The sequence below is a fragment of the Eurosta solidaginis genome, chromosome 3 (genome assembly GCF_040869045.1).
Source record: "Eurosta solidaginis isolate ZX-2024a chromosome 3, ASM4086904v1, whole genome shotgun sequence".
Taxonomy (NCBI): Eukaryota; Metazoa; Arthropoda; class Insecta; order Diptera; family Tephritidae; genus Eurosta; species Eurosta solidaginis.
In genome coordinates this window covers 250,330,716-250,355,435 of record NC_090321.1, presented here as the reverse complement: position 1 = coordinate 250,355,435, position 24,720 = coordinate 250,330,716, and the positions used below count along the sequence as shown (strand labels likewise).

General features: G+C 39.6%; 1 protein-coding gene across 4 annotated transcripts in view; it reads right to left on the bottom strand.

The window, feature by feature from the left end:
- Window positions 1-24,720, bottom strand: part of Rgk3 (Rad, Gem/Kir family member 3) — a 413,265-nt gene that overhangs the window by 124,274 nt on the left and 264,271 nt on the right. For all 4 annotated transcript variants that reach the window (XR_010951308.1, XM_067775892.1, XM_067775895.1 and 1 more), the window contains exon 7: window positions 16,377-16,557. Coding sequence is in view for 3 of the 4 variants with exons in the window: in XM_067775892.1 (XP_067631993.1) it covers window positions 16,377-16,557 (181 nt within the window). In the remaining variant the exon portion in view is untranslated. The remainder of the gene's footprint in view (window positions 1-16,376; window positions 16,558-24,720) is intronic.

The following is a 24,720-nucleotide window of genomic DNA, read 5'->3' as shown; positions in this document are numbered from 1 at the left end:
TACACATGCTGCATATTTTATGCCTACTATATCTATGGATAGTAGGTTCAGAATTACATTCATAGCCTCCGTTGGAGTTGTGCGGATAGCTCCGCTTACGCACAATAGTGCAGATGTTTGCACCTATTAAAGGGCGAGAACCATTCAGGATTTATTCAGGGCGGGCCAACATACCGCCACCCTGTATAGAAATATGGCCGTGTATATCCAATGCACTATCATAGGGGACACACCTCATTTCATTACATGTGTAGAGGGCAACTTTGGCCTTATGGACAAGTTTCGTGGTGTTTTGTGTGCAGTTCAATTCCTTATCAAGTGTGAGCCCTAGATAGTTGGCGGACTCACTTATCTTAAGCGCTGTCTTTGCAAGCAACGGAATAAAGAGAGGTGGTATCTTATACTTCCTCGTAAAGAACTCCAGCCCCAGACGCTCAAATCCACAACACATTAACGCATCACTTATCCTTAACACGAGATGTTGATTATGTTAGCCTAGTTCGAGCAGTGTTCCAACTATGGTTTTATGGCAGTATACAATAGATCACATAATTACTTTGGAAACAAATAGAACTTAATTAGTGGGGTACGTGTACATTTCCGTATTTAATTATTAAATATGCGGTTATGGTATCAAAATATATTTCAACTGTGAAAATACATATACGTATTAGGGACGTTCAAAATTCTAAAGTTTCTTTTTAGACACCTATCGTCTCTCCAATTATGATACATTTGTTATATGTATATAAAAATATAAAATAAACTATGCAAAATTTCAGAACTGTATAATATATGGACGGCAGTACTGCAAAACTTTGTTTTAGACAGTTTTTGTTGTTTTCAGGATTCAGTAGTTAAACATTTTAAGAACTTTGAACATAAGATTACTGAATTGTAAAATTATTATAAAACTGCAAATATAAAGTTTGAGGCAAAGCCCTGGTCCCGACTAAATATACCAAGGGTTCGATTGAAAAACTATAAAGTGTACGTCCACATTGGCTACTTTTAAAGGAAAATAAAGCCCACTGACCGAAGAACTGAGAGATAAATGATGGTGTTATCTCAAGACAAACAATATATTAACAAGTAAAGGTGTCTAAGTTCGAGTGTATACTCAGCGTGAACTTTAATTGTACATTTCATTCAGATAAACTACTTTTTCTCATAACACGTGGCACCGCCCGTTTAAAAAAATTGTCTCCCCATTTCCTTTTAGAATAAAACTTGATAAGTGAAATATTATTGATTCAAAACAATTTTTTGCTAAGTTATAGTTTATTATTCTAGTCTACGACCCTATTAAACTTGTTTTATATCTAAGTTGCCGTGGTCTATAATCGATCTGGTCCATTTTTACTAGAAATATTTTCTGCTAAAGAGAAAATTTGGGTTACAAATTTTATTACGATCGGTTAATTTTTCATCGAGTTATGGCTCCCGAAACATAGAAAATTGCTTAGTCACAAAAGGGGCGGTGCCACACCCATTTTTTAAAATTTGAAGTTTTTCCTTTTTATTGTTATAAATCCACTTGGGAAATGAAACACCATTGATATAAAGCTCTTTTTGCAAAGATATAGCTTATTTTATTCGTCCACGACCCTTTTAGAATTATTTTATATAAAAGTGGGCGTGGTCCTTAACCGATTTCGCAAATTTTTCTTCAAAACATTCCTTATGGTAAAGGCAACCTCTCTGCCGAATTTGTTACGATGGGTTTAACGATTTTTGATTTATGATTAATAATATTTGTAAAATTGATTTTATCACAAGTGGGCGGTGCCACGCCCATTTTAGAAAATATTTTAAAATTTTTATCAAGAGTCTCAATATCAGTCCACTCGTCAAATTTCAACATTCTAGGTGTATTATTTACTAAATAAACAATTTTTTTTGGGTTTTCCAAAATGTTATATATATAAAGATTTCGCTCATTTTCAATACCAATCTATTCTGTCCCAATATTTACTCAATTTATCGTGTTAACGGGCAGACGGAGGGACGGACGGACGGACGGATATGGCTCAATCAAATTTTTTTTTTCGATACTGATGATTTTGATATATGGAAGTCTATATCTATCTCGATTCCTTTATACCTGTACAACCAACCGTTATCCAATCAAAGTTAATATACTCTGTGTGCAAATCACGCTGAGTATAAAAAGCTAGGGAGAGCATTAGGAAGATTTGAAAAGGAAGAAAAGCAAAGAGAGAAGCTGGATCCTGCTGCAAAATCTACGTCTTTTTCTATTAATATACCCGATGTTAACTTAGATGAAGTTGAAGTGTTAATAGCTGTACAAAAATGGTACTGATGATGAATTATCAACTTTCATCCAAATAAGAATTTGAAAAATTTTATTAAGGAAGAACGAGGATGTGTCTGCACCAATATTTAAGACAACCTTTTTGACATGAATGGCTTCAGACCGGAATAAAGTTGTAGACCGTGAGGCTGTAAAGGCCGAGCCACAATGAAGGTTTTCAGATAGATGCGTTCAACGCAATTTTATACATTCCGGTAATATGGCCATAATCGCGCAAGATATTGCGTTGTAAATGTAAAGGAACTTGAGAATTAGCGGCTGAAACCTATTTCGCTTATGTGAAAAGGAAATTTTTCGAAGTAATGTTGTTAACATTCTCACTATGAAACAAAAAGGCTTGCTAACATATTTTCTCTCTTATTCATATGCTAAAATGTAGTTTTTAAAGGTGAAAAATGTTAGAAACGTACTAAAGAAGAAAAAAAAATGTCATTTGCAAAGTGTAAAAGCGAATGCCGAATTATTCTTCTTATGCTTTGCCTGCAACAAAAGTTGGAAGTCGGCTACTTTTTCGTATAAGCAATTCCTGATTTTTGCGCTAAGGGACTTACCGTGGGACCCCTCAAGGATTCTTCCTTCCTACTCCTGCCGTTTAAAACATATTCAGCTCCCTGCATTACGGTGTTGTAGGTAAATGGTAGGTGTGTTATTTGTAGTAAAACTTATTAGAGGTATGGTAAATAGCCCGTTTCTACTTGGTGACATTTTACTTAATGTTCCCTTCAGACCATCTAGACATTTTCAACCGCTTCATATAAGCACATGCAGATCGAATTTTGAAATGCACGAACCTTTTCGTTGTCTGTGTACTGATTTCTATAAGCCTCACTCGACGTAATCAAAAAAAATATCTACTGACTATCTTAAATACGCAATGATTTGTGTGGATGGCGTGGAATCACGTCCTTTCCAACCTCCCACTCTTATCACCAGATCCAGTAACTTTGAGCGGTTGGAATGGAATCACGTCCTTTCCAACCTCCCACATACCACAGCCCTACATATTGTGTGTTAAATATGCATCAGTTGCTCGAAATTACGTCCATTCCGACAGCACTAATAATCAATTCGCGTTGCTCGGCATCACAGTCCATCCCCACAACTGATATAATATTATATATACATATTTTATAATATAAACTTTGCTCACTCTGAATGCTTATGTAATTTATCTGTAATCCGTAACTATATTTAGTCTGATTAATTGTTAAATTTCTAGACTAATAAATAAGTGGTGCGACTGTCGCTCGATCAACAGTTCTAAATAAAAATACTTGCAATCTACTAATCATAAGATTGCGTTAAACGTATTTTTACGAGAAAATGCTTATGTGACGGGGCTTTAAGGCTTATTCATATTCACGTCGCACTTGGCCATGATCAGCCGGCATTCCTGCTTTCAGGAAGTACGAGAAGCAGCAAGGCACAAAATTTCGACATACGCGGATTTCAGATTATCGATCCATATTTTATTATTGGTCTAACGAATGCGTAAACTCTTTTTACCAACGCGTTTTGCCACACGTTTTAAATGTTTAAATTAGGTGAAACAGAAAAAAATATATGGATTCTTCGAAAATAATAAAGTTGTTTTCTAATGTTCTTTTGTTTACACATTCATTGTTCAGGCAATTAGGTGTTAATTGTTATCAATGAGTTCTTCGTAAAATATAACGAGTATATGTTTATATGATCATTGATTCAAAACGTGTTCAAGGCCTTAATAATTGGGTAATTCTCAAGAGTGTCTTATTCGTGTATAATTTTAAGATTTCAGTTGTTTCCATAGTATGCAATATAAAATTTGATTATAGTATACCACATACGACGAATAGGAGATCTTGTGAGTTGCCTAAATAATTTGTTTTCGCTATTATTTGGGTAGCTTACAAAGGTCCCTCAACACACGTTCTATAATTTAAAACCTGTTATGTATGCTTTGTCAGTAACAAAAAAAAAAAAAAATTTGTAAAAAAATACAATTCAACAGCCTATTTATAGCAGGTCTGTTAAGTTATTGTCAAACAAATTTTGTTATTAATTCTTCAAAATTTTCTTAACAAAATGCGTAATGTCAATGAAAAATTGGTAAGTATCAATGAAGTGATTAGCAGTTACATTAGTTGAGACTTTTTAACCCGGCCTTGGTGCGGTGACGAAATTTGCTTGAATGGTCACAAGATCTCCTGTTGTTGTTGTTGATAAAAATACTCCCCGAAGGCCCTGGGGAGTGTTATCGCTGTTGATGGCCCTTTGCCGGATATATGTAGATCCGGTACGCTCTGGTAACAAGTACCATTAAGGTACTAGCCCGACCATCTCGGGAACGATTTGCATTACCACATTAAATCTTCAGGCCATCCCTCCCTTCCTACCCCCTAGTTCCATGAGGAGCTTGGGGTCGCCAGAACGTAGTCTGTTAATGAAACAGGATTCGCCGCGGGTAGGTGAGGTTGACAATTGGATTGGAGAAGCTATATATTGGGATTGCAAGCTCTTGAGAGCGTTTGGCTACACAACCCCTTGAATCCCCACAAGATCTCCTATTCGTCGTATGTGGTATACTATAATTTTATATTGCATATCATGGAAACAACTCGAATCTTAAAATTATACACGAATAAGACACTTGAGAATTACCCAATTGTTAAGGCCATAAACTCGTTTTGAACCAATTATCATGAAAACATATACTCATTATATTTTACGAAGAACTCATTGATAACAGTTAACACCTAATTGCCTGAAAAATGGATGTGTAAACAAAAGAATATTAGAAAACAAGTTTATTATTTTCGAAGAATCCATATAGTTTTTTCCCTTTCACCTAATTTAAACATTTAAAACGTGTGGTAAAATGCGTTGGTAAAAATAGTTTAGCGATTTTTTGTTACGAAAACCCTTTTTACAAATTGGTTAGACCAGTAATAGAATATGGATCGACAGTCTGGAATCGCTTCCCAAGGTAGTCGGTTCTATGTACCGGAGTGACTCTGGATTTTTCCCGACCAAGGACTGTCATTTCAGTGTAACCCCATTTAATTTGTTGCGTCCCTCCCATAAATTGTCATCCTCCCAGCAGCTCCTTGCAGCGGGACTGCTCCATATTCTCTTGCTCCGGGAAGGTATCGAACCCAATCCGGATCCGTCTCCTGACCCCGGTCCTGAGAAATGGTTTTGCTGCATCTGCCGGAAAAGAATCTTTTTAGGTCGGTCATACTCTGTTCAGTGTGTCTCGTGTAAGGGATGGTTGCATCGGCCAGGTTGTTCTGGGCTTGATCCCGAAACCCGACGTCCACGTAACTTTTATAAATCTTTTGTGGCTCCTTGCTGTTCACGCCCAAGGGCGTCCCGTAGTCTACTGCCTTGGGCGGTTCCACTTTCCTAGATGTTCTGGTCTCCGCGACGGCAACCCCCCGATGGGTTTCATTGCGCCATGTTGTCAGGTCGCTAACCCAATTACACCGGGTACCCCAATGCTTGCTCAAGGACGTCCAGTCCCAGGGCCACGACAGCAGTTGCGTCCTAGCCTTTCACAACCCAGGCGTAGTCACCCATCTCTTACTCCTAGAGTGACGACGTCTCCCCCGTTTCACTTCAGAATTCTGCAGTTAAACTGTAATGGATTAACTGGGAAGATCACGGAGATAGTCGATTTCATGAAGCGGCACAATATCCGCATCGCCGCGATTCAAGAGACTAAACTCACAGCAAGATCTGCTCTGCAGACCTGTTCTGGGTATAATGTCCACAGAAAAGATCGTGAGAGCGGAAATGGAGGCGGCCTTGCGTTTATGTTACACCAGTCAGTGCAATATCATCTATTTGATCCCGACATCGGCCGCAGGGACAGTGTCTTAGAACGTCAAGGCTTATCTCTCCGGTCAGGCGATAAAAACTTAGAAATCATCAACATCTACATCCCTCCTGCCACCTGTTGCCCCAGTGGATACCGCCCTAACAACAGCGCCTTACTCACTGGCAATAATCGCATTATTTTAGGCGACTTCAATGCCCATTACGATCTCTGGCATTCAAACTTGCAGTCAGACAGTAGGGGTGAGATGTTGGCGGATCAAATAGAAGAAACGACTTTCTGCACAATAAACGGAGATGCCCCCACACGTATGGTAGGAAGCTGTCGCAGTTCGCCGTATATATCTATCGTGAGCGCAGGACTCGTAAACTGCGTCAACTGGCAGCCGATGGTAATATTGGCATCCGACCACCTGCCTATACTTATTTCGCTCGAGCGTACCGCCGACTTCATTGTCACACTTCATAAAATTTAAAAAAGGAAAGTGGGACGAATACAAATCCTTTGCAGAAAACCGATTTGCTGCCTTCCCAATTCCGACTGATGCTCACCAAATGGAGCGTGCTTTCCGCAAGGTCATTGAATCCGTCTCGGCTCGCTTCATTCCAGCCGGTAGAATTCCCGAAATTCGGCCCCACTTTACGGCGGAGGCCGCAAATTTAGCGAGAGAACGTGACCTTATAAGACAGGTAGATCCCGGCGTCCCCCAAATAAGGGATATAAACCAACGCATCAGATTGCTTGTGGATGAACACAAGCGGGCGAAATGGGAGGAGCACCTAAGCGGTTGTAACCTCTCTGCCGGTGTAGGTAAACTTTGGTCCACCGTAAAGTCCCTATCGAATCCGTCTAAGCACAATGACAAAATTTCCATCGCCTTTGGCGATAAAGTGCTATCGGATGCGAAAAAATGCGCGAGCGCTTTCTGCCGACAATATATAATGCATTCTACGGTCGACAAAGATAGACGGAGGGCCAACAGGCACGCACATAAGCATAAATTCAGCGCGTCTCCGATTACCATCACCGCCAAAGAGGTTGAGGATGCCATCGGTTATGCTAAACCATCCAAAGCAGTGGGCCCAGATGGCATAGCCATGCCGATGCTTAAAAGCCTAGGGAAAGAGGGTTTCAAATATTTAGCGCATGTCTTCAAACTGTCTCTTTCCACCTTTGTCATTCCCGAAAAATGGAAAATGGCCAAGGTGGTCCCGCTACTAAAGCCTGGGAAACCAGCTAACATAGGAGAGCCATATCGCCCGATATCTTTCCTATCGCCAGTAGCAAAGACGCTTTAAGCCATTTTGCTCCCCCACTTCAAAGCAAATTTGCAGCTGGCCTGTCATCAGCATGGCTTCAGAAAACTCCATAGCACCACCACCGCGCTAAATGCCATTAGCACCCAGATAAATTGTCGTTTAAATCAGAAGCTCCACCATAGAACAGTACTCGTTGCGCTTGACCTATCAAGAGCTTTTGATACGGTCAACCATGGCACGTTACTGCAAGACATGGAAAGGTCTACCCTTCCCCCATGTCTTAAAGGGTGGACCGCAAATTATCTGGGTGGTCGGCAGGCATCGGTGCAATTCAGAAACGAAACATCAAAGCCAAGAAGAATTAAACAAGGAGTGCCACAGGGTGGTGTCCTATCCCCACTTTTGTTTAATTTCTACATATCAAAACTACCTTCGCACCGGAAGGAGTTACTATCGTTTCTTACGCCGATGACTGCACAATAATGACCACAGGCCCGGGCCCACGGATCGACAGTTTTTTCGCATCGCGAAACCTGGCATTATCACCGACTAAATCACCCGCGACCTTCTTTACAACTTGGACGTCCCAAATGTCGATCATTTTGAACATCCACGTCGATGGCACTACGATACCGACTGTCCTACACCCCAAAATCTTGGGTGTGACGTTTGATCAGGATCTACATTTTGATGAGCATGCAGCCGCAATTGTACCGAAAATCCAGAGCTGTAATAAAATCCTCAAATCTCTTGCTGTCAGTACTTGGGTAAAAGATAAAGAAACGGTCATTACTACTTACAAAGCAACTGGCCAGCCGATTGCATGCTACGCGTCCCCTATATGGTCGCCAAGCCCTAAAAATGCTCATTGGAAGAAGCTACAGGCCTGCCAAAATACTGCTCTCAGAATCGCAACGGGCTCTCTGCTTATGTCCCCAGAGCACCATCTACATAATGAGGCGCGAATACTCCCCATCAGGGAGAGAAATGAGATACTAACCAAACAGTTCCTGTTGAATACCCAGAAACCTGGGCATCCCAACAGGTATCTGATTAATGAGCCAACACCGCCTAGGGGCTTAAGAGGCCATCTCCGTAAGCATTATGAAGAAATACGGCACCTGAGAACTCAGCCGTATTAAGCCAAAAATCACAAGCAGGTCCTCAGTGAACTCCACAAACAGGCGTCGAACCTTTATGCCGGGAATTGCCCGGTGAATCCAGTACTCAAAGAACAGTACCCAAAACTTGCGGAAGAGGAACGCACACTCCCCAGGGAAACACGAGTCACTCTAGCTCAACTTCGATCTGGATACTATAACAGGTTAAACTCTTACCTATCCAGAATCAACCCCGAAATACAAAATGTATGCCCCGCTTGTAATGTGTCCCCACATGATAACAACCATCTCTTTAATTGTAATGTGGAACCAACGCCTCTAACACCCCTCTCATTATGCTCCACCCCTGTTGAAACAGCAAGTTTCCTTAGAATCCCGTTAGAGGATATTGATGACAATTTGTGATCGGCCGCACCTATTGGATGGGGCGAAGCACTGCTACAAAAACAACAACAACAACATAGCCTGGAATCCGCGTATGTCGAAAATTTGTGCCTTGCTGCTTCTTGTTACTTCTTGAAAGCGGAAATGCCGGCTGATCATGGCCAAGTGCGGCGGGAATATGAATAAGCCTTAAAGCCCCGTCACATAAGCAGTTTTTCGTAAAGATACGTTTTACGCAATCTTATGATTAGTAGATTGCAAGTATTTTTATTTAGAACTGTTGATCGAGAGACAGTCGCACCACTTATTTATTAGTCTAGAAATTTAACACTTATTCAGACTAAATATAGTTACGGATTACAGATAAATTACGGAAGCATTCAGAGTGATATATTATAAAATATGTATATATGATATTATATCAGTTGTCGGGATGGACTGTGATGCCGAGCAATGCGAAATGATCATTAGAGTTTTAAGAATGGACGTGCTTTCGAACAACTGATGTATATTTAACACACAACAAATAGTTCTGCAATATGTGGGAGGTTGGAAAGGACGTGATTCCAAGCCATCGGCCCAAAGCTACTGGAGCTGGTGATAAGAGTGCGAGTTGGAAAGGACGTGATTCCAAGCCGCCCACCCAAATCATAGCATATTTACGGTAGTCAGTAGATATTTTTTTATTACGTGGAGTAAGTCACACGTATTAATGTTTTTGCAGTGCTTATTGAAATCAATACACGGACAACGAAAAGGTTCGTGCATTTCAAAATTCGATCTGAATGTGCTTATATGAAGCGGTTAAAAATGTCTAGATGGTCTGAAGGGAATATTAAATAAAATTTCACCAAGTAGAAACGGGTTATTTACCAGTCCTCTAATAAGTTTTACTACAAATAACACACCTACCATCTTCTTACAACTCCTTAACGTAGGGAACTCAATAAGTTTTAAGCGGTAGGAGTAGGGACGGAGAATGCGTGAGGGGTCCCACGGAAAGTCCCTTAGCGCAAAAATCAAGAATTGCTTATATGAAAAAGTAGCCAGCTTCCAACTTTTGTTGCAGGCAAAGCATAAGAAGAAGAATTCGGCATTTTCTTCGGCATCTGTAATTATATTATGAGGATGTCTTAAAGTGCTCAAAATTGCTTAGAACTTGTCTGCTTCCGAAAAGATGTAACATGTCCATTATTAAGGTTTACGTTCTAGACATATTTTATGAATTTCTAGATATAGTTCTCTTATATGGAGTTTCTTGTGATTAGATTTATGAGGCACGATGGTATGCTAGGATTTTCGCTCAGGCAAGAAAGTCAAATTATAACTCAAAAAGTGGTCTGGTCACGTTTTAATAGCTGCTAGCAATAGTGACCACATGGCGGAAGCTACCTTGCTCTTAAGACCAGGCAAGATAACGAAGTATGCCGAGGCAGATTCCGAGCATTTTTAGATTTTTATTACGTTATCAAACTCAAACTGTAACCAATTTTTTAGCGGGATATGGTGATGATGAAAAGTGATCCATAGAATAAAGTCCCTTCCTCTGAGTGGTATCATTGAAAATGACGGAGTTTCCCCCTTTGTCAGTCTTGAAAATGTCCTATAGCGATACGCTACTTCACGTGTGCATTGAAAACCAATTTGTAGACAAACTAAATTTAATTTACGGCAAGTTGGGTTCTATTGCAATTTGCAAAAAGTTATTTCGTTAATAGCCGTTGCTCGATAAAATACCGAGTTTCTTTCGATGCGTAGCACATACTTTTGTTAAAGTGAAATGTAATAAATTATGGCAGCGGAAATAATTACACATTGCTCTACTACGCTTTAATGAATTGCTTGAGTAACCTCATTTACCAAAATATCCACCACTAATATACCACAAGTACCCCAATTAATTTGAATATTTTCAAGTATGCGTGAAACCAACCGACTACCAATTAGTTATGTATTCGGAGTGCCAGAAAGTATGCTACACTAAAGGGCGCTTTCACATTGACCGACACCGACACTGACACCGACACCAACACGACACCGGAACGATTTTTTCAAAGTACTTAAACATTATAAATGACACGACACGATAACACTGCTCATAAAATAACAAACAATGTAACAAAGAACAAGTAAGGAAGGTTAAGTTCGGGTGTAACCGAACATTACTCACTTGAGAGCTATGGTGACAACATAAGGGAAAATAACCATGTAGGAAAATGAACCGAGGGAAACCCTGGAATGTGTTTGTATGACATGTCTATCAAATGAAAGGCACTAAAGAGTATTTTATGAGGGAGTGGGCCATAGTTCTATAGGTGGACGCCATATAGGGATATCCCATAAAGGTGGATCAGGGTTGACTCTAGAATTTGTTTGCACGATATGGGTATCAAAAGAAAGGTGTTAATGAGTATTTTAAAGGGAGTGATCCTTAGTTCCATAGGACGCTGTTTCGAGATATCGCCATAAAGGTGGACCAAGGGTGACTCTAGAATGTGTTTGTACGATATTAGTATCAAATTAAAGGTATTAATGAGAGTTTTAAAAGGGAGTGGTGGTAGTTGTATATGTGAAGGCGTTTTCCAGATATCGACCAAAATGTGGACCAGGGTGACCCAGAACATCATCTGTTGGATACCGCTAATTTATTTATATATGTAATACCTGCCAAGATTTCAAGGATTTTTATTTCGCACTGCAGAACTTTTTCATTTTGTTCTACTTAATATGGTAGGTGTCACAACCATTTTACAAAGTTTTTTCTAAAGTTATATTTTGCGTCAATAAACCAATCCAATTACCATGTTTCATCCCTTTTTTCGTATTTGGTAAAGAATTATGGCATTTTTTTCATTTTTCGTAATTTTCGATATCGAAAAAGTGGGCGTGGTCATAGTCGGATTTCGTTCATTTTTTCTACCAAGATATAGTGAGTTCAGATAAGTAAGTGAACTAAGTTCAGTAAAGATATGTCGATTTTTGATCAAGTTATCGTGTTAAGGGCCATGCGGAAGGACAGACGGACGACTGTGTATAAAAATTGGGCGTGGCTTCTACCGATTTCACCCATTTTCACAGAAAACAGTTAACGTCATAAAATCTATGCCCCTACCAAATTTCAAAAGGATTGGTAAATTTTTGTTCGACTTAAGGCATTAAAAGTATCCTAGACAAATTAAATGAAAAAGGGCGGAGCCACGCCTATTTTGAAATTTTCTTTTATTTTTGTATTTTGTTGCACCATATCATTACTGGAGTTGAATGTTGACATAATTTACTTATATACTGTAAAGATAATAAATTTTTTGTTAAAATCCATCTCCGATTTTGGTAATTTTTATTAAGCGTACATATAGTAATAGGAGTAACGTTCCTGCCAAATTTCACCATGATATCTTCAACGACTGCCAAATTACAGCTTGCAAAATTTTAAATTACCTTCTTTTTAAAGTGGGCCGTGCCATGCCCATTGTCCAAAATTTTACTAGTTTTCTATTCTGAGTCATAAGTTCAACCCACCTACCAAGTTTCATCGCTTTATCTGTCTTTGGTAATGAATTATCGCACTATGCGGTTTTTCGAAATTTTCGATATCGAAAAAGTGGGCGTGGTTATAGTCCGATATCGTTCATTTTAAATAGCCATCTGAGATGAGTGCTCAGGAACCTACATACCAATTTCATCAAGATACCTCAAAATTTACTCAAGTTATCGTGTTAACGGACGGACGGACGGACATGGCTCAATCAAATTTTTTTTCGATCCTGATGATTTTGATATATGGAAGTCTACATTTATCTCGATTCCTTTATACCTGTACAACCAACCGTTATCCAATCAAACTTAATATACTCTGTGAGCTCTGCTTAACTGAGTATAAAACCAGCTTGTCTACGACGACACGAATGGAATGCTTGCTTCCCGCCGACATGTCGTTGCCGACAACGGCATAAAGCTGTCTTGTCGGCAAGTGTGAAAGCGTGCCCATATAATTATATGAATTTGTGTTCCCACTGTTGTCGTTGTCGGTGTCGTGTCGGCTAGTTTGAAAACGCCTAAATCGCTGTGGACATTTCCACGTTCTAGGTTGCATATAATAAATAACACCAGGGTGGCATAAACGATTGTCGTAAGAGGCGTTTAAATCCAAATCGCTTTGCGCTAGGCTTGAGACCTGCCACGTTAAAACGATTTACAATGAAATAGAGAAATAACAAACCTCGGACGAGAACTCCTTTTTCAGATGACGGCCACGGCAACCGTTCAACGGACTGCGATTTTAAAGACCATGATTTGATGACATGTACCTTGTATGTCCAAACTCTTTTAGGAGATTCGTCAATGGCCTTGGAAAGGCAAAGGGCGACACCACCGCCATACAGGAAGCACGATAGACGGGGCGACTTTAACGCCAGTGTGGGTAAGGATGGGGTCTTTGATTCTACAGTTGGAAAACTTTGGCCACTACCATGTAACATCTCAACATAGGTTGAGGCTGATTGACTTCGCCGCGGATCGAGATATGGCCAACTTCCGTACCAAGTTCCAGCATAAAAAGATACACCAAGTTGTTTGGCTGTCTCCTGTTAGAAGAATAAGAATCCAAATCGCTTACATAGTAAGTGTCCTGAATGTGCGCACTCTACGAGGTCCAATTATCGACTGAGATCACTACTTTGTGGTAGCTAAGATGCGTACGCACCGCTGTGCAGCAAAGAAAGTGCGTACAACGACACAAGTAAAGTTTGCCTTCGGAAAGCTGCTCATGAAATAGACAGATGATGACTACTCCACTCGGCTCTCACATCTACTCACTCATGTTCGACCTGGCAAGGTGACCGAGAAGTGAGAGCGTATTTCTCTCTCATTACGTACCGCCGCTGTTGACACCACACGTTTCCAGCGAGCCCCCAAAAACAACTGGTACGATGAGGAATGTCGCGCTGCCTCGAAAGAAAGGAAGGGCAACACTGCGTACAGACGCGGTATATTTGAGCGCTATCGTGGGGCGGTGAAGGAAGAGAGATGCCTATTTAGGTGGAAAAATCGTGAGGCAGAACGACATAAGTGCGAGGAGCTTCAGCCGTTGTCTGATAAAAACAGAAGGTTTGAAGACCGGGGCAGACTCCTGTAGGAACGATAATGGCGATCTGATATCGGACGTAGAGAGTGTGCTTAAGTTGCGGAGGAAACGCTTCTCCACATTACAAACTTGTGAGGGAGAATACGAACACGATACCCCAAATGCCGATAATGGAACACGAGTTTCGAGTTGGTAAAGAGCATACATGAACTCCTATGCAAAATATGGCCGGATGGGAGCATGTCTCCAGATTGAAGTGTACTCTTCCCAATCCACAAGAAAGGCGACCGCGCCAATTAACCCGGAGTAAGCCTGCTTAATATCTAATGTGACCTTATGGCTTCAGACCTGATAAATCTACTATCGACCAGATCTTCACGGGGTGCCAGATTCTGGAGAAAACACACGATAAGAGAACCGACAATCACCATCTTTTCTTTGACTTCAAAGCAACACATTAGACAGCGCGAAAATAAGCTGCTTGTATGCTGCTATGTCTGAATATAGGTTGCCTGCAAAGTTAATAAGGATTGAGAAGGACCTTGCCGAGCCATTCGAAACCAAACGAGGCTTCAGACAAGGGGACTCCCTTTCATACGATTGGTTTATCAAAATGCTGGAGAATATAATTATAGCAAACAGAACTAAATCTATTATAAGACCATAAAAGCGTACAATTACTGGGGTTTGCTGATGATATTGACGTTATATAGGCCTGAACAAACATGTTGTAAGTTGTGCCTTCTCGTGATAAGATAAAGTAGCAAAAATGTGAGTCTTGCGGTAAATGGTGACAAGACGAAGTACGTGCTGTCATATAAGAAAGAATCAACGCATTTGTGCATTGGCAGCCACGTCACTGTTGACGGATATAAATTCGAGACTATAAAGGATCACGTATATTTGGAGACAAGCATTAACAACAAAAACAATGTAAGCGTAAAAATCAAATTGGGAATAACTCTTGCCAACAACTGCTGCTATTGACTGAGGAGGCAATATAAATATGATAAGTAACAAAAATTACGCTCTAAAAATCGCTCATCATACCTGTCCTGATGTATGGCTCGGACTCGTAGTCGGCGTTGAGAGAAGATAAGATGGCGTAGTGTTCAAGAGCAAAGTTCCCCCGAAGATTTATGGTCCTGTCCGTGATGTCGACAGGGAGTATCGAAGGCGGTATAATTATGAAGGCGGTATAATTATGAAGGCGGTATATATTACGCAGATAGCACGATAGTGCAGCGAATATAAATCCAAAGGCTTCGCTGGCAAGGTCATGTTATGCGAATGGACGAAGACGCTCCGGCCAAGAAAGTATTTCAGTCGACAACGCAGTTGAAAGGGAGAGACCTCCACTCAGTTGGGAGATGTAGTTAGACGAAGAATTGACCTCCAGTGGGGCTCCCAATTGGCGCTAGTTATTTCGAAACAGGAAGAGCTGGCGTGACTTCTTACGAAATGGCCACAATCGCTTAGCCGGTTAAGCGGCAATTAAGGATGATGATGAAGCGGCATATACAACGCAGGCTTCAAAACTAGACTTTTGTAAATTTTTTTTTAACGTTTTACACTTTCTCAGTTTCCGAATTCGGGTAGTTCCTGTACACGGTTTTATCTGTCAAGAACGCGAGATTTTGCACAAACTGAGACAAAAGCCCTTTCTATTCCTTAAAGTCAAAACTAAGGGAAACATTCAGTTTAAAGTGTCAATCAAATATTTTAAAACCAAAAAAAAGATGTACAAGGTCATTCATGTTTGTTTAGGAACGGGAAATTCATCTATAGGACAGATTCGTGATACTCAGCAAAACAGAAAATTATAATTCCATCAACTTAGACATGCGATGGTGCAAAAATCTCATTCAGATCACAGTTGGTTTTAAATAATTAAAACACCATTTGGAATTGAAATCTGCAAACTCTTATCGATCGTACAAGCCATGTCTTAAACATTTCAAGATTAAGCCATTGTTTAAAGAAGAATTAATAATGGTTAAAAGACAATTATTTCACTAAAGTTCTGTAGCTGTAATACCATATATAATTGGGTAAAGAATCGCAGATTATTCTGTTAAATTATACTTGTTCTTGCCTAAATTAACAAAATTCCTCACCAATCGCAACAAATGGCCTACCTTGTCACACTCCTCGACATGGCTACAATCGCTCGGAGAGTATTTCTGACAAAGAAAGCCTCTCTGAAAAAATTTATTTGATTTAGAAGCAGTCAATCTGAATACGCATAAAACACATGAGTCCAACAATTTGTACGAAATATTAACAATTCTGAATCCCCAAGTAAGTCAAGTGCAATCTCTGAGTCTGCGTGTTTCTTTTTCGAATTTTGTCGAATGATGTTATAATATTTGCTTACCTTGTGAAGAGACTGAACGTGAGCGTGCTAAATCAATTTTATTCGCTACCAAAATGATAGGGCGTGTACGTATCAAATCCATGTCCTGTAGACGTGAAAGTATTTGTTTGGCGCGTGTGAATGACTCCTTATCAATGCAAGAGTAGATTACGAGAAAAGCATCGGCCTTTTCCAGTTCTTCCTACAATGAAAAGGAGAGAAAAAACAGTTTGTAAATTGATTTAAAAACATTAAACATTTTGCAAAAAATGTATATGTTTTGGCATCACAAATAGGCTTGTTTAGTACGAAAACCAAATTTTACTGCGACCCTATTTTGTGAAAAAAAGAAAAATAAATAATAGTTTGCAAAACTACGATTTTATTGCTAACCAAACTAAAAATTGGAAAATAGTTTTTTATGTCAAAGATTTTATGTTACATAAATAAAAAAAAAAAAATAAATAGAAGGTGAAATAATGTACTCAAAATAAAATTACCTATAATAAAATTTAAGTTATTAACAGAATATGTAATCAAATTCAGAATCGGTTGACCTTGTAATCCCACCATTTAATTATTGCATTTTATCGGTTCTCGATACATGTGCAAAGTTTCAACTAAACATATGGCCATTTGTAGTGGTTATAAGGTCAGTTGACTTTATGTCAGTCAAGCTTATGTCACTCAATCATCAAATTATTGCATTCTCATCGGTCCTTGATACGTGTGCAAAATTCAATTAACCGAAGGCTCTTTCAAATAAGGTCGATTGACCTTACGTCACCTCACCATTAAATTTTTGCATTTTCATCGCTTCTTAATAAGTGCGCAAAGTTTCAATTAAGCTTTAGGTCATTTGAAGTGGTAATAAGATCAATTGACTTGAAATCCCTTGAGCTTATATGACCCCCATAAAATTATTACATTGTCACCTGTCCTTGATGAAATTAATCCAACTTCAGGAAGCTGGCGAAAATTATTCTCAAAAATTCGTTATATACATAACATACATACATATATACACACATAAAACATACACATATACATACATACATAAAAACTTACAAATATACAAACATTTATACACACATATTTATATACATACAACCCAAGCTAATAAAGGCTAGGTAAAAAAGTAAGCATATTTTGCCTTAAATTATGCATTGCATGTTAAAATAAAATCGAACTAATTTGCAGCGACATACATCCTCTTTGTCAAATCCTCCCCCATGTGCTTTAGATTCTCGGCTGGTCTTATGTCTTTTCTCGGTGCTTTGTTATTTCTTAGAATACATACATGTATTTCTATTCTCCTTCAAAAAAGTCGACGTTCTACTGCCGTTCATTTCTTTATCAGTTATTAGAGGAAAGGGGTTTTTATATCACTCGTTGTGAAAGAGTGATTCTTTTTGTACATCAGTTACTCGGCTACAGTGTCAATTTCTGAAAAAATTTGCGCTTTCGTCATATGGCGGAAATATCAGTTAACCAGCATCTGAAGTTCTTTGCATTCATGCCTTTTGGCCCAATGTTTCTTTTTACTAATTTGGTGTCCATCTTTGCGTCATCATCACCGCGTATTACCGCGTCCATATAGGTAGTCCTTTGCCGAATATGGGTACTGTTGCACCTGCCGTTAAAGCCGATATTATCAGACATTACTTGATCAGCAGAGAGCCTGAGGTCCAAGGCTGAACTAGCACTCAGTGATTACACGGCGAGGCAGAGGTCCAAAAGCACCGACTGATTGTTTTTTGTGCTAATATCGAATACCCGTTTACTGTGGGAGGAGTGTAGGGAGAGAGGCAGTTTGGTTTATCAATTCCGACAAACGGAGTTGAGGGTGTATATCAGGATCATCGGTAGTCAGCAACAGTAGTCAACTTATCAAAAAAATATCCAAACGGTGAGGAGGAGAAACGCGGGTAATAAAGCCTACTATTTTAACTTTTTGTAATGACCGTTCTTCCAGAGATAGTTGAGTAGTTGGCAAGGGTGGATATCTACAGAGTGCCCTGTTATAACCCGGGCTAGTAGCGGCTCACTCGGTGTACACCTCCACACAATATATAGCTTATTGTTCGTGAGATACGATTGCTTGTTGCAATTCTAATACAGGCCCTGCAAAAATCGCGAGTATGCATGCATGGAGTATTCGCTATGGACCAAGCGAGTGCTCCAAAATTAACCACAATTCATACAAAAAATTTGGTCCCATTAACATTGCGATGTGCTAGGACTGGACCATATACTCCAGCTCAGCATTACATCAGAGTAATCCATGGAGTACTCCAGTATGACACAAGTAGACCACATGATCCAACGATTTTTGCAGGGAGAGTGTGGTTTTAGGCGAATGTACTTTTAATATCATACCAATTACTTTAACATTGCCATGCCACTGACGGTGACAAATTCACTAGTTAGTTAATTGGAAAATGATTGTAAGCGATATGTTTCAATTTTCCCCAAATTATTAAATAAATTATAAATAAAAATTGCTTCAAATAAATGTTTTCATACATTTAAAAAAAGCAATAAGGTCAACGCCCGCTTAATTCATACAAAGTTAACAATTTCAACTGCAGGAAATTTTAAGGTTGTTGGCTTGTTGCCGACCCATTCCAACTCAAACAGTTTTGATGATTGATAAGCAATTATTAATTTTTCAAGAATATTGTTACGAATATTAGCAACACAAAGGGGTACTGCCCTCTCTAAGCCGATGCTGGGCAGTGACGTTAATTCACATCAATAATTCAATCATTGTGTCTACACATACACGTACATGCAGCGGAGAGGCAACGCACAGACACATGGAGATATCTTATCTGAGGTGCTCCTAAAGGTATGCAATTGTAATTTTTGAAGTGTCGCTCACACATATAAGCGCATGGGGTATGAGAGAAGCTATAAAAATTATACATCTGTAGTTGTAGCTGAGAAATTTATAACTAACTAGTAAGTTCTGGAATTAGAAAAGCCTAGGAATATGCAACAAGGAAATCAGACAGTATAAAAGGGCGGCAACAGTAGAAGCGAGAAGTCAGTTTCATTTGAGCTATCAATCAGTTTGTTTATTAAGCAAGCTATTCGTTGCAAAGTATAAATGTTATTGTGAAGTACTTTAATAAAGGCCATTTTTCCATTATTCAATATTGGAGTTATTTATTCAACGGTTTAGCGATACGAAGCAGAAGATTGCAAATAAGGGGAATTGCAGTAAATTCGTTACAATATTTTAACTATCCTATTTGTGTCCGCTACAGATTATAGATACATGCCTTCAAAGTCAGGTGCTTAAATCGTTTGCTATGGTGGCGACAAGTGGAAAGGAAAGTGCTTTCTAATCTTAAAAATTGCTATACGTGGCAGCTACAAGCCCATACACCACCCGTAGACGGTGTATATACATATTTATACATAGGTTAGGTTATGATGAGGTGGCTGCCCGAGCGCACACTTAGGCCAGTAGTATTAAGCCCTTTGTGATACCACAAAAATACACCGTTGCATTTCCTCTTCAAACCATTTTGAGGACCTGATGAAAGCTACCAGCTCCTTGACGTCACCACAACCTGGCTCAGATTATCAAGAGATAGAGCACCCAGAAAGCGCTGCCGTGCTCCGCTTAGTGCTGGGCAGTTGCAAATGAGGTGAACCACCGTTTCCTTCTCCTCATCCTCTTTACAACTGCTGCAGAATCGACGATAAGGCGCTCCTAACCTTTCTGGATGCATACCTTTGGGGCAATGACCAGATAGTGCCCCCAAAAGTGTGTAAATTGTATCCCTTCTTAGGTTGTACACGTGACTGGATCTTTTAGGATCCCATTAAGGCCAGGTTTCTTTCGATGTTCGACATCCCGGTCTTTGTAGCCATATTTACGGTGGATGTGCTCTTTTAGCATTAGCTGGCATGTGGACAGGGGCATACCTAAGCGTTCTTGGCCAGAAAGACCCTGCCTGGTTGTACCCTACCTAGCGAGTTCATCTGCAAATGCAGTTTCCCTCTATATGCCTATGTCCAGGGACCCATGTGAGGTGTACACGGTTCTGCTGAGCCATCCCTTGAAGAGATCGGCCAAATTTTAGTGCTAGTTAGGAATTGAACGAGTAGGAGCCAAGAGATTTAATGGCAGCTTGGCTGTCGCTGAAAATAAAAATTTTTTTGCCGACGGTGTGTGTCACTATCCTAGCTGCGGCTTCCATTATGGCAGCAGCTTCTGCCTGGAAGACACTACAGTGGTCGGGTAGTCGGAAGGAGAGTTGGAGGTCAAGGTCCCTTGAGTATACTCCACCTACAACTCTACCGTTTAGCTTGGAGCCGTCCGTGTATATGGAAATGCGGCTGTCAATAACAAGGCACCTATCCGACTCCGTCCAGTCATCCCTGCTGGTGATGTTTATCTTCAAGTTGGTTTCCGCAACTGTTGTGGTCGCACAGCGATCCGTGCTAGGAGGAAGAAAACTGTATTTGCTTAGTGTACTTGTGTGTCCTGTGGTCTTGTTGTTCCAACACGAGAACTGCATTAGACGTACGGCTGACGTTGCCGCGCTCGATAACCAGCTAGATCCAATGGCATGGTGTCAAGAATGACCTGAAGAGCTTGTTGTTGTTGTTGTACCAGTGCTTCGCCCCACCTAACAGCTGCGACCGATCACAAATTGTCATCAATATCCTCTAACGAGAGTCCAAGGAAACTTGCTGTTTCAACAGGGGTGGACCATAATGGAAGGGGTGTTAGAGGCGTTGGTGTCATGTGGGAACACATTGCAAGCGGGGCATACATTTTGTATGTCGGGGTTGATTCTGGATAGGTAAGTGTTTAACCTGTTACAGTATCCAGAATGAAGTTGAGCTAGAGTGACTCGCGTTTCCCTGGGAAGTATGCGTTCCTCTTCCGCAAGTTTTGGGTACTGTTCTTTGAGTATTGGATTAACCGGGCAATTCCTGGCATAAAGGTCCGACGCCTGCTTGTGTTTTTTTGCTTCATACGGCTGAGTTATCAGGTGCCGTATTTCCTCAAAATGCTTAGGGAGATGACTCCTTAAGCCCCTAGGCGGTGTTGGCTCATCAATCAGATGTCTGTTGGGATGCCCAGGTTTCTGTGTATTCAACAGGAACTGTTTGGTTAGCGTCTCATTTCTCTCCCTGATGGGGAGTATTCTTACCTCATTATGTAGATGGTGTTCTGGGGACATAAGAAGACAGCCCGTGGCGATTCTGAAAGCAGTATTTTGGCAGGCCTGTAGCTTCTTCCAGTGGGTAATTTTTAGGCTTGGCGACCATATAGGGGACGCGTAGTACACAATCGGCTGGCCAATTGCTGTGTATGTGGTAATGAGCATTTCTTTGTCGTTTCCCCAAGTACTGCCAGCAAGGGATTTGAGGATGAGGATTTTATTACTACTCTGGATTTTCAGATCAATTGCGGCTGCGTGCTCACGAAAATGTAGATCCTGATCAAACATCACACCCAAGATTTTGGGGTGTAGGACAGTCATTAGCGTAGTGCCATCGACGTGGATGGTCAAAATAGTCGACATTTGTGACGTCCATTTTGTAAATAAGGTCGCGGAGGAAGAAGCTTCGCTAGGCGTTGTTCTTAGAGCACAGCTTATGCTTATCATGCTGGATCTGTGGACTTTACCAAAAAAGTTTAGGTTTGACGCCTTGTGCACATACATAGAGCCATAAATACACTGAAAAAATACACATAAGTAGGTGATTGATTTTATTTATTTTATAACGAATTTTGGAAAAATTATAATTGTGCACCTTCTAATAACGTTCGAATCGCTGAACTGCCGAATAAATAACTCAAGTATTCGGTATAGCCAAATATGCTTTATTTAAACTACTTTGGGAATGGTACTTAACAATTTCAATTACTCGCTTGCTTTACTAAAAGCGAGTTAAAATCAAACTTACTGATTATTACTCAGCTTGCGCTGCTTTTATACTCTCTGACTAGTTCGCATATTTCTCCTAAGATCTTGATTTTTCACTAACATGCCTCCTGGAACAGTTGTATCTCATACTTGGTTATTTAGCTATATGCGTCTGTATGTGTGAGTAACAACTTCTGCTCTTAGCTGATGATAACGTGATGTGTGATTGCTTCTCTTTCTTCTTCGCTCTCATCTGCTGACTACATATGTGTATATGAAATAAGCAGCTTGGAGCAAAGCTAGTACATAATTGTGTCTGCCTTCTTTAATGTGTACATGTACATAAATGTGACTGCTTGCTTTGGTGTTGTTGTGAATTTATTTACTAGCAGCACAGTGATGTATAGAATTGATAATAATCGCCAAAGTATGGTGTTACAATTCCTCCGAAGAAATTTTACAAACATGTACATAGAACACAATAGCAAATATGAAAACCTTAACCCGCTTACTCATTCGAAAAAAAGGTCAAAAAGATTAAATTCAGCTTATTTTGCATTCCACATTGCAATCTCTAGCGCGATGTGTTTTTGGTTAACAAACTAAAATAGCTCCAGATGCTACATTAAATATAAATCGCGAGTATATGGCTTGTTGACGCCATTATATTTATGCAGTTACCATATTTTTATAAAGGCATCACGTACACTTATACGAAGTCTATATGTATTTTACATCTCCCTTCTTTAGCATTTCAATTTGTGCAACGTCATTGTATTTTCCTTAAAATTTTCGCTAACGTCACACTATTTGCGGATTTTCATCTTCATAGTTTTACTATAATAGCTTATTTCGCATTTGGCTTGTGTCCAAAAACTTTCTACACTTCGTCATAGCGTCTGTACTTTTACTTATGCGTTCATTGGTCGATCATTCGCAAGATGTTATGGTAAATTTCATGTAAGATTTCGTATGGCTGTTGTGTAGACAGAGTATGGCGGCGTGTAAGTTAAGGGCTTGTAGCAAATTTTGCTTTTAAATCAATTCATTTTTGCTTTCCTCTGCTTTTCACTTCCATAATTTGTTAATCATTAGTTTACTTATTCATTAATTACACTGGTCCACTCAGGTTCTCTTGTACTCAAATGTATAAGCCGTTTTTTCATAGCAGCTCTAGTTCCCAAAAGTTTTTTGGAAAAATAATTTTTTTTTTTAAATAAATAAACTTTTTATGTTTTCTGTTATCAGTTGATTCAGGAGCTCTACTCTGAATGCTCCAGCAGTAATCTGCTACAATATGAGCGTTCAAGTGTCTTTGATATCGCTCTTCTGTAGAACAACCACAACGCAATGTGGTCCATGGGAGGCAACAAAATCTGTAAAGAGAGGAACGCCGCTGTGTAGGGTTCTATCAACAATGCTGTGGATGCTAGTTATAAACAAATTCCTTAGGCGGTTCCAGGGCCGTATTAACAAGTAGGCAGAATAGGCAGTTACATGGGGCCCCCGATTTTAGAGGCCCCCAAAATTAAAACGGCTTCTAAAATTTTCTTACAAACATAAAATTCTAGAGAGTGAAAGAAAAATATAATCAGAACTGATAATAATTTTTACTCAAATAAATAAAACTCAATTGACCGCGTTCAAAAGGCGGCGACCGACGAATTAGACAATGTTCCTAAATAGGACATTTCCGACTCATTTGACACATTGTATTAGCGTGCAAAGAAGTTTATCGAAGTGGAAGGAAAGTATATTGAATAATAAAAACGAATTATCTCAGAATGTACATTGGTTGTTTTTATTTTTGAAAATTTCGGTTATTTTTGGAACAGCGGCTGTAGAATCCTTTAACTCTATTTTGACTGCTATGCGTTCAGTGAGTAAGAAATTACATAGTGAAAAAGCATATTTGAAAACGTGTGCTTTTTTGTACGGATCGTTAGAAGAGAGTTTAGTTTCATTCCTTGAAAAGTTCAATGATTTCAAGGAAAAAACAAAGCAATTATTACCTGGTGTAGGTTATACAGAAATCGTAAAACGTACTCGTCGCAGAAAAAAAAACCTGATGACGGAAATGTTCCAGAAGTAGAATTTTCGCCTTGCGATTATTTTGGGACAAAAGGTTTCCTCGAAATTATCGACAATCTTCACATTGAAAGTATATGGAAGTTTCAGAGAGATTTGCATTTCTCATCAACTTTTCTCTAAGTGATGGAGACCTCCACGAAAAGCTGTAAATAACTTATTTATTTTTTATTCTAGAGACTTGGAAGAATTTTTCATTGAAATGAAAGAATTCCAAAGTTAATCCAGATACACTGATGCACAAAAAACTCAAAGTCATTTGTATAAGATTCTAATGGAAGATCAATCAGACGATGTTTTTCCTAACACGGAAATAGCTCTTCGGATTTTTTCAACATTAATGATCACAAATTGTTCTGCCGAATGATCCTTCTCGCAAC